Consider the following 11896-nt stretch of genomic DNA (forward strand, 5'->3'; position numbering starts at 1 on the left):
AAAAAAAAAAAAAAAAAAAAGTCGAAATGTGAAATTTAAACCGTCAATAGGTAAAACTGCCAAAATAGGCAAATCACTGTTAATAAGTGAGTCATTGCGATTTAACTGAATCATTTAAACGGTTGATTCATTCAGGAACGGAACACCGTCATGTTGCTCAGAGACGCAAGACTGTACTGTGGCTGTGTTTGGAATGATTTTTGTTGGTGAAATAGAGCAAAAACAGGCAATATGGTGTCTAAAACGCAAGTCTCTTAATTAACTTCTTGTTTATTGAACTGTTGTAAAATATCTATATCACATTTGTAAATCATGCCGTGAAAGAACGCACTCTAAATGCGCACGCGCACTAGTCTTGACTTCACGTAATGTACGCGTGCACTCTGTAGGGGTGTTTTGAATGGTTTTTGCAAAATACTCGATAATGTCAAATCGCACATCGTTAAAACAACAATTACAATATTATCGCAAACGATATATATCGCACACCCCTAACGCACAATATCGGATTTGGATCGGTCTCGTCTGACCGAAAACCGATCCGGCAGAAAATGCCAGTATCGGATCGATGCATCCCTAATTACTAGATAAGAATTTGTTGAGATATAGAGATTACACTACCAAAAAAACGAAACAAAAAAAATCTACAATTAATGAGACTAATTAATTATCTTTGGTAAAACAATTTATTTTGGCTAAAAATTCTAAATAAATAAATACAATTCCCTAATCTTAATAGTCATGAAAATTACCTATAGGCCACTCATTTTTCAGAGAGCATATTTTCCACATATATAACTAAAGATAACTAAAATAAAAAAAAATTAAAAATCTGAAGAAAGATTGATGCAGCTTCTGCTTTTTTGCATAAATCACTCGCACGTACAAAGCTTCATTCTCTTTAAAATTCATCTTAATGTTCTACATGTCATTTTGCATGTGTAAATGGTTCATTAAGTCAGTTCATTAATTAGATTTCCATTTGATGGCCATTAATGCTGGGTAATAATGTTTACAGAAATGAAAACACTTTTTGGCACTTGAGTAAAAGATTAGTTGTTCGCTCTGAGACATTGGAGTGATGTTTTCTTTACTCAGGAGCAAGAGGAGACGTGCATAATGGATGTCTCATTATTTTCTGGCTTGAAATATAGACGAAAATAAATGGAACTGATTTGACACATTAATCTTGTTTATGTTTTTTCCTCCATATTGTACATAATCTTTCAATTGCTCACAGAATTCCCCACAAGGTATTTTACAAAGCTTCATTTTGTATTAAAAACAACTATCTCAGTACCTCAGCTCACAAAGCCCTCCTTCATTCAAGTAAATTAACACTTTTTTGAGCATTAGTTCAAAAGAATCATGATTCAAAAGAATGATTCACTTGAATTAAATTCTCCTCTTGTGCATGCTGAAAACAGTTTATATAAATGTATCTCACTTTGTGCGTGTTTGTCGTCACCCTCTCCATCCTCGCTGAGCCTCCAGAGCACTCGTGTGTTTCCAGAAGCATCCGGCGGCAAAACTCCATCCAACTCCTCCATCCTCTGCAGGTCAAACAGCCTCTCGTCCAACAGAAGCTGCTGCCGTTTAGCTTTCCTCTTCAACTTCTTCTTCTTATTCTTTGATAATTTACCCGTCTAGACACAAACACACATGGGCAAAAAAGTTGTAAAAGTTAAAAAAAAAAACATTTACAAACCAAGCTAATTTCAAAAACGCCTTCTAAAACAAACATAAGGTCTGATGTTAGCTGATCAACCTGTGCAATTATGATAATGTTTGCAAGAGCAAACTAATCTCACACACTTATAATGGTTAATATGTTCTCATACAAACAGAATGTGTCATAGTGGTTAATGGAACAGTTCACCCCAAAATGAAAATTCGCTGAACATTTACTCACTCTCAGTCCATTTAATATGTAGATGAGTTTGTTTTTTCATTAAAACAGATTTAGAGAAATTTAGCATTACATGACTTGCTCACCAATGGATCCTCTGCAGTGAATGGGTGCCGTCAGAATGACAGTCCAAAAAGCTGATAAAAACATCACAATAATCCCCAAGTAATCCATTATTAAGATGTTTTTAACTTCAATCCGTTGCTTCGGACTAAAATTCGAGTTTATAATCCATAACATTGCTTTTTCCAGTGAAAAATAAATATTTTCTGAATCATGAGAGAAATATGCACAGATCAAGCATCATTTACAAGTGAAAACAGTACAAAACAGTTCAAAACAAATATGCCAGAGGATGTGAGAGGACAAAAGTGGATGGACTTTTTCACTGAAGGAAGCATTATTATAGATTACGGACTGGTATTTTGGCCAGAAGTGACCGTTTGAAGTTAAAATGCTAAATGATGGGTTTGTTTCTTACAAACATGCAGCTTTTCGCTTCACACGACATAAATTGATGGATTGGAGTGGTGTGGATCACTTGTGGATTATTGTAATGTTTTTAATCAGCTGTTTGGACTGTCATTCTGACGGCACCCATTCACTGCAGAGTATCCATTGGTCAGCAAGTGATGTAATGTTAAACCTTTTCCGATGCAGAAACAAACTCATCTACATCTAGGATGGCCTGAGGGTGAGAATATTTTTGCCAAATTTTCATTTTTGGGTGAACCATTTCTTTAACAAGGTTGCTGGTTCAAACTAAAAAAAATTAAACTACCACTGTGTCCTTGACCTAAACACTTCACCTCAAGTTACTCCAGGGGAACTGTCATTGGGTCGTCAACCTTAGGCACAGTTGTCAGCAATGGCATGCAAAAGGGTTGTTTTATTTAGTTACAGAAGTCAAAAGGTGTGCATTAATCGTGATTTTCATGACATGTTGTCCAGGCATCCTATCTAAACGATTTGCTAATTTTTGATACTCTTAAGCTTACACTGACGCAGCATAAAGTGAATTCTGCCACGGGGGATATCGGACACCCCTGCACCATTTCCAGCTCTGGGACTATTTTGGGATGACAGCTCTGTTGCCATGTCTGTTGTTTGGTCGAGCCGTGACACGTCCGCTCTACTGAGCCCAGTCTTACAGGACTGACCTGATGAACTTCTGCGTCTGGCGCTGTCTGTAAAACTACTGCTGCTACTTATAAATGAGACTTCCTGAGACTGGTTACTGTATATCAAATAAACTGGGTCACTGTAATCTAAAGGGGTCAGAAAGGAGCATGCAATACCGCCTGTTACGGATACTGCTCACAGTCTGAAGAAAACAGGAGTAATGCTTTCTATAATACAAACAGAGGATTCAATCATTCAGAAGTTACAAACCTGTTAAATTATTTATGATATTAATTAGTAATTGTTGCACACATCAGAACATTTACAAGTGAAAAGATTAAAAAGGTGGTGATGCACAGAAGGAATCACAATGACTAAGATTAACTAAATTAAAATATGTCATAATAAAGAAGGTGAAAAGCAGTTTAGCCGACCTAAAACGTCGAGTCGAGTCGTGCAGTAAAAATACTGGAGATAATTTGGATAATTACTCTTTTTAAAGAGTCATTTCTTTAGGTAGCAGCCATTTATTCAAGAAATCTGTAGTCTAACAAGATGAAAAGGCATAATAATAATAATAATTTTTTTATCTTGTTTATCATAATCATCAATATAGTTTGTTGTAATAATTAATTAATAATTTAGAGAAAGTAATAATGAGATGAGACATGCCGAAAAAAATATTGTTTGGATAATTACTTTTTCTTAAACTTCTATGTAAAAGCCATTCATCAAGAATGAAATCAGTAGCCTAATATTTAAAATAGAGCAAAACAAAGATAAAAATGCACTATTTATTTTATTTATTATTTTATTATTATTTTATCACAGCACTGAATATTATATTATTATTATTATTAACATCAAAATATTTATACGTATGATACAACAAGAAATAAAACAATTAAAAGTCAGTTTGGCATATTGGTTATCAGGCACTTTAAATGTAAAACTCAATATCTGTTTTGTCTTAAAAATGCAATACCTTCCAATAATATAACACCGTCCCAAGCTAATAATTTTGAGATATCTTATTCTTTTCAACATCTCTTTTCTCATCTCAGTGGTGGAGACAGCCTTGCTTTTCGCCATTCATCTCATTTATATTCAGAAGAGAGGAAAATGTGACAGTAATTCGTGAAATCACTCTCAACCATGCAGAGGTGGTGGCTGAAATAAGAAAAGCAGAATACAGGCAGCGGGAACGCAGCGGATCTCTGTCTGGCTGTCATGACGTGAGAAAAGATAATGCTCCTGTCTGAGAACAGCTTACTGCACTGCTCTTTTCTCACTCCTAAAATAGTCACTTTTAACTTTTCTTCTAAAGAATAAAAGAGGAAAATGAATCCAAATGCAGAATGATCAGATGAAGAAAGATAGCAAGCTGGTTTAATGCTCCAGCATGCAAACACCTCTGAAAGGTCTAATATTGTTAGTGAGCAGTTAATGGTGTAAAATCAACACATCTGTGGGACGGCAAAGAGCGTCAAGACCAAATCCACTGACTGGGGCAAACCGAAAGAAATGTTTTCTCCATGCACAGAGCATTTAAACATATACTCTATGTGTTTACACTTTTATAAAACCGGCATACGATCAGTTATCAGCCAAAAATGGTGCATTCTTATGGAAATCAGAGCACATTTTAAGCATAGGTCGAATTGTCTTTTCCCAGATCAGTGGATCTGACCACAGCCATGGAGATTCGCCCCTTTCCCAGAGGTTCATGCCCGTATATCTATATAGGCAAGGGTGGGTTAGGGTACAGCAGGCAGATTAAAAAAGTCATGTGTCATTTTCACCAGGGCAAACTACATCCTCTCTGTATTTCAGCAGGCACAACTCTGAACGTACCTGTTTTTCCCTTGGGGCCGTGCTAACTGCCATCAGAACAGAAGAGGAAAGAGGGAAGGGACAGAAAACCACAATGATAATAATTACAATAATTTAAAATAAAAAGAAAACAGAGAAAGAAAAGATAGGACACCAGTTAGAAACCAAACAGACGACAGAGAAGAAATGAGAAATGATTGGCATATTCACCACAGAAGCAGAGGAGAAATGACGACCAGCATGCAGATCAATTTAATGGCACATTTGAAGTTGATTCAAAGTTTAAAGCACACCCAAATGACTTCCTTATTTGCTTTCTTACCTTTGAAACCTAAAAAAAAAAAAATCACTTGAAAGGTAACCCCTAATTCTATGACCTGGACTCAATTATTGAGGAGAAAACAACTGTGCTTCAGCTAAAATCCAAAGGAAGGCAAATCTGTTTGAAAAAAATACTGACCAACACTGCTATCATAAAGCTGTATGTAGGGCTGCAACTACTAATCGTTAATAATCAATAATGAAATTCAGTTGTGGTTTGTTTTAGACCTGAAAAAGCAAAGCACAGCTGATCATTAGATGTCAACTAATTGTTAGGTCAAAATCACTGCCAAACAGCAGATTGTGTTGTTATAATTTACTCCAGGGATACTCAAATCATATCACTTATGGGACACTTTTAGAAAATTCAGGGTGTAAAGAAGCCTGTGAATAAATAACCAGGCAATCCTTGATATTCATTTGGTCCAAGTATTGACTAAAGTATAAACCAAACGTATGTTAAACCAGCCTCAAATTTTTAAATCAAAACTGTCATTAAAGGGTTAGTTCACCCAAAAATGAAAATTACCCCATGATTTACTCATCCTCACGCCATCCTAGTTGTATATGACTTTCTTCTTTCAGACGAATACAATCACAGTTATATTAAAAAATGTCCTTGCTCTTCCTAGCTCTATAATTGCAGTGAATGGGGGTCGAGTTTTTGAAGCCATCCATTATAAAAAGAGCTCCACATGACTCCGGGGGGTTAAAAAGTCCTTCTGAAGTGAACTGATGCATTTGTGTAAGAAAAATATCCAGATTTAAAACGGTTAGAATATGCTAGCCTCGTGAGAACCAAGTTTTGTTTACAGCAAAGGAAAACCAGTCTCCTCTTGGCTTATATCGAAATCCTTCACATCACAGTACCGCCGTGATATTATGCAAAACATTTTGTTTTACGTGGATATTGGAATGTGAGTGAAGTGAAGTACATAATAAATAATAATTTGCCATTCAAATACATCGCGAATACGGAATCCTTCAACATTTTTCTTTATAAATCCTCTTTTTGTACTTCTAATTTGTGACCGGTGTTTTGTTTTGCTCACTCCTCTGTGCTTCCGCGTTCGTCACTTCTCACCGGAGATTACGTTACGCCTACATCCTACACCATCAGTTGGATCGTCACTCTCTCGTGAACACACGTACATCAGTTATCGGAAGGTAGAGATTATAATTTATAAAGTTTTAAATATGGATATTTTGTTGGCACCAATAGCTTTGTGGCAGTGCGCTGACATATAGCGCCGTTGCGCTTTGGCTTCCCGAAGTTCTTTCGTTGCCCGAGTTTGTGTCCCGGCTTGTGGACCTTTCCCGATCTCGCCCCGTCTCTCTCCCACTTCACTTTGTCAATTAACTGTCCTGTCTGAATAAAGGCTAAAAACGCCAGAAAGAATATATATACATATACATATATATATATATATATATATATACAGTGGGTACGGAAAGTATTCAGACCCCCTTAAATTTTTCACTCTTTGTTATATTGCAGCCATTTGCTAAAATCATTTAAGTAATAGCCTAGCTATGTTTACAGTGTTTATTATAATGTTTGTAAACATTTCGCGTTGGCATTAGGCCTATTTCTGAATGAAATAATAAAATGCGACTTATACTCGACTTATGTTTTTTTCCCCCTAAAAAACACATTTTTTATACGCGTAGCGTATTTTAACCATGCAGCAAACCGTTTTAAATATTTTGATAAATTACTGAAAAAATAAATAATTAAATGACTTTTTAAACCGTTTAACTAATTCTTACCGTCGGTTAACTGGTTAAACGGTTAAAATGAACATCCCTAAAATGAACTGCTTTACAATGATCAAGATTGGAAGTGAGCAGTAGTGAGATAAAACTAGAAAGCTCCCATTAAAAGCATTCAAGACAGCTTGATTATAGAGGGAGTGATGTAGTTTTGACTGCACAGACATGCAACTGACTTTCTAAATAACTCTGGATTGCAGTGGTGGACCACTCATAGTCTCACTGATGTGCAGTAGACCAGACTTTGAGTATCCCTGGTTCATGTCATTGTATGCTGTTCATCATTTTATATGAAGATAATGTATAATGTTTCTTTATATATTGTCTACTTAAAGGGGTCATATGATGCGATTTCAAGTTTTCCTTTCTCTTTGGAGTGTTACAAGCTGATTGTGCATAGATAAGATCCCTGAAGTTGCAAAGACTAAAGTCTCAAAACCAAAGAGATATTCTTTATCAAAGTTAAGACTCTGCCACGCCCCCCTAAAACGGCTCATTCTAACACGCCCCCACATATCTACCCCACTATGTGGAAATATTTGCAATGATCTTTAAAAAAGCATCATACGACCGCTTTAATATTGTATGTATTTATTATGCAAGCATTAAATGAGTCATACATGAGTCTGAAGGAAGTGTAAGTCTTAGGTGATACTAAGGTGAGTTTCAGGTGAGCCTGATGTGAGTCACACACTTAAAAATAAAGAACTGTACCGGAGGAGCCAGAAGGGGGCGGAGCTCCGGCCTTCTGCCATAACGTGGCCTCTGCCGCCAGTCGTCTCACATACACCTCATTCACATCCAGCAGGATATTCTCTGGCTTTATGTCTGTGTGGATGATCTTGCATTTCGTGTGCAAGTAATCCAAGCCCTCGAGAACCTGGAGGAGAGAAATAAGACACGTATGAATCAGTACCACGCTTTTGATGGAGTTGCAATGTGTATACCGTACACTAGGGATGGGCGATATGGGCTTAAATATTTATCACGATAATTTCTGATATTTATTGCGATAACGATATCAATGAAGATAATTTAGGGAATCTTGTTTCTTTAGAGAAAAGTATTATCTTTCCTATTTTTACCCAAAATAGGGTGTTGTGAGCAGTACACACGTAATGTTTAATTAATACTGGAAGCCGGAGGGCGCCCTTGCGCAGGAACTCCACATATGCATAGTAGAAGTAACGCTCCAGGAAATCCCTAATATGGACAAAGGTATCCAGTGATCGCTGTAGCTGAATAAAACGCAGATAGAGAAATTTTAACTGAGGAAACCTGAAGACAATAAACATGCGATTGCACAAAATATATGGTATCGGTGTTCTTCAAGCAATCTTGGGAATTTTTATAAAGATAAAGTATATTTATAATGCAATGCTTATCGACATAGCCTTCATCACTGTATATAATGCTATAAAATAGTATGATTTCTGCCTTATTCTGTGATACGAAACCACGTCTGATCACAAAAATAAGTTATTTCAAACACTCGACTGTTATGAAGTTAATATGGAGAAAAAGCACGTCAATAAATAATATCTTTGTTGGACAACTGGTTTGTAAACAGACTCATACACATGTAAAACTGTATCGCACACATGCTACTGTAGTACACTTACTCAAGGCTCAGACTCATTTTTGTCGCACTGTACAGCCCTATCCAAACCTGTTCCAGATTGTAGAAGGAGCTGCTCAATTTCACGTCCGCCTTCCTTCACGTCACTCCACACAGTCGCACACAGAAATATGTCAACAACTAGACTTTATCGTTATTATCGCAGGAAGACTAATTCTTATCGTGGGGAGAATTTTTACCGGTATATCGCAAACGATATGATATCGCCCATCCCTACCGTATACTGGTAAAAATAAGTGAGAAATTGATGTTGCTATTTGACTGGACATTATTAATGTCAATATGGATGTAAAAGACCCACCTGTCGAAGAATGCTCTTCAAACAGACCATAGGCAAACCCATGTAGTTGGATTTGATGATCCATTTCAACAGCTGGTGACCGAGCACCTCTAGTACCATACACACATCTGAGAGGTCAAGGAGTCAAGGACAGAGTCTGTGATTATTAAACCACACCAAGACAGCGATTGAAATAAATACGATGTCATCATGTTCTACAAATGTCCCAAAGCAAGTGAGCAACACAGTTTCGTCTAGTATAGATACTCAATCGGTGGTAATACTCATGGTGTTTTCAAGTGGTGTTTTTCACCATTTCATTTAATAAAAAATAAAAAAACACAAATAAAATAAAAATGATTTTGTGAAAATATAAAATTTAATTTGTGGGGAGGAAAATGGGATTCATTGGGCCATAGAAAAAAGAAACACCAAGGAAATTCAAATTTGAATATCACAAAACAGTATTCACCTGAAAGTAGAGGTGGAGACTTGTTATATTCTGATGAAATATTATTTTTAAAAAGCATTTTTTTAAATCACTAATTGTGCACAATAAGAACAAGAACATGTTTTTAAATGTAAATAAGGGCCAATATTGACTTCACAGATGAAACATCAGATGTGACGTATAACAGAAGTGCAAAAACTTGAGCATGTGATGGCAGCAGTAAAGGATACGAACACCATTGACACCAGAGATTTTAAAGTCATCAATGAGCTGAACTATCCTCTCTCGTTTGGGGTCTGTGGGGTCGCTGTCTCGCACCTGAGGAAAAATTCTGTCAGGATACATATATATATATATATATATATATATATATATATATATTTGTTTTTAAATTTTAAATAAAAAATGCTAATGTATTCAGTCCTCAGACTTACACATCTCAGTAGTTTAATCTCGTCCAGTGCAGTCTCAGTGTAGTGCTGGGCACTTTTAACCACTTTCAGTGCCACAAACCGTTTCCGCCTACAGACAAATGTCATATATTGTTGAATTCATACAGACCAATCCATACATGACTATCTGGCTGACTATCCATAATCTGACATCGGCTTACATCTCAACATTTAGAGATTGTGCATCTAGTTCCAGCAGTTTAATCTCAGGGATTAGGATTCATGTACATCCCAGCATGTAAAGTACTCACTGTAGATCCCAGCACAGCCATACAGTGGAGAAATGACCCCATCCCAGTTTCCTGACCACATGATATCTGCCATTAAACAGGTCTCCAATCTTCACTGGATAATACCCTCCTGAAAAAATTTCATATTGTTACATAACATAGATTTAAACAGTCATTAACAGTCACTATTGCTGCATTAATTAAGCTATTTTACAGCAGCTTCAAATGTAGGTCATCAGATCAGAATTCAGAGACAGAATTATTTGTTTTGCAATATTAGTTTTATAATAATATACTGCTCTAAATTTTTTGTTTCATTAAGTGAAGCTGTTTTGCAGGGTTATTATCGTTAATTAAATCTAAAAGTTTTAAAAACATTTTTGTTAACTGAAATATGAAATAAAATATAAATTTTAGATGAAAAATGTAAACTAAACAAATATATTTAAATGCTACCTTGCACTAAAATTACTAATTGGAAACAATACTATAAAAACTACAACTGAAATAAAAATAAATTAAACCTAAATAGTCATACTTAAAAATGATAAAATCACATAACAAAATTACTAAACTATACTGAAAATACAAAAATTAAAGGTAATTCAAAATATTAATAAAAACTATAATAGTTTATAAATAACACTAGAATAACACTGATTTGCAGTGATACCAGATTTATTTTTTTATCATGAATAATCTCTTCTTTTTTTTTTGTCAATAATGTTCCAAATAAAAATAGAAAATTGTGAAATGACATGAAGGACTTTTCATTTATTTTTTATATTTTATATTAATTCTACAGCAAAACGAACTGTGATGAGATACACATCAATTACTGTGACTTATATCACAGTGTATATATTTTTCCACAGTAAGTATTGTTGATACCGCCTCTTTAAAGGAACACTCCACTATTTTTGAAAATAGGCTCATTTTCCAACTCCCCTAGAGTTAAACAGTTGAGTTTTACCGTTTTCGAATCCATTCAGCCGATCTCCGGGTCTGGCGGTAGCACTTTTAGCTGTAGCTTAGCATAGATCATTGAATCTAATTAGACCGTTAGCATCTCACTCAAAAATGACCATAGAGTTTCTATATTTTTCCTATTTAAAACTGCAGCAGGCGCAATGATATTACGCAGCGCCTGAAAATAGGCTAACTTCCGTCAACATAACCAACGTGACCACCTGCTTGCACAGGGAGCGTGCTGGGGGCTATTTCCAGGCGCTGCGTAATATCATTTTCCGTCAGTCTTAGTACACGATGTAACTACAGAAGAGTCAAGTTTTAAATAGGAAAAATATAGAAACTCTGTGGTCATTTTTGAGCGAGATGCTAACGGTTTAATCAGATTCAATGATCTATGCTAAGCTACAGCAGGCTATAGAATCTAGCGAACGTGTTAGGGGTCGCCCAGCCCGCAGCTCTACAAATATCTGTCAGCGAGGCGCCACGAGCCAGCGTCCAGGAGGATACAACACTCCTAGTAGAGTGAGCTCACAACCTGAGCAGGCAGGGCATACCATGTGCCTGATAAGCCAGGGTGATGGCATCCACAATCCTTCTGCCGGCCTCCGTAACAGACAAAGAGCTGGTCTGAGGTCCTAAAGCTTTGTGTCCGGTCTACGTAGCATCTCAAGGCTCGGACGGGACAAAGCAAAGCTAGGGCTGGGTCTGCCTCCTCCGGGGGCAGTGCTTGCAGGCTCACCACCTGATCCCTGAAGGGAGTAGTGGGAACCTTGGGCACATAGCCGGGCCGGGGCCTCAGGATTACCTGGGAGTCAGCCAGCCCAAACTCTTTAGTTCGACAGGCTCAAATGGGCCCTGCTGTAGTGCTTTGAGCACTAGAGACCGGTCCAAAGAGGGTATAGAGGGTATAGAGG

The 11896-nt window shown here is 36.6% G+C and overlaps 1 protein-coding gene across 1 annotated transcript in view; it reads right to left on the reverse strand.

Moving 5' to 3' along the window:
- LOC107743111 (SRSF protein kinase 3-like) overlaps window positions 1-11896 on the reverse strand; it is a 30710-nt gene that overhangs the window by 10685 nt on the left and 8129 nt on the right. The window contains exons 4-10 of the mRNA XM_016556233.1: window positions 10032-10140; window positions 9763-9850; window positions 9559-9646; window positions 8899-9005; window positions 7673-7838; window positions 4886-4911; window positions 1448-1646 (exon numbers count right to left, since the gene is read on the reverse strand). Of these exons, the coding sequence (XP_016411719.1) occupies window positions 1448-1646; window positions 4886-4911; window positions 7673-7838; window positions 8899-9005; window positions 9559-9646; window positions 9763-9850; window positions 10032-10140 (783 nt within the window). The remainder of the gene's footprint in view (window positions 1-1447; window positions 1647-4885; window positions 4912-7672; window positions 7839-8898; window positions 9006-9558; window positions 9647-9762; window positions 9851-10031; window positions 10141-11896) is intronic.

The sequence above is a fragment of the Sinocyclocheilus rhinocerous genome, unplaced genomic scaffold, assembly GCF_001515625.1.
Source record: "Sinocyclocheilus rhinocerous isolate Xijiao unplaced genomic scaffold, SAMN03320098_v1.1 scaffold797, whole genome shotgun sequence".
NCBI classification, from domain to species: Eukaryota; Metazoa; Chordata; class Actinopteri; order Cypriniformes; family Cyprinidae; genus Sinocyclocheilus; species Sinocyclocheilus rhinocerous.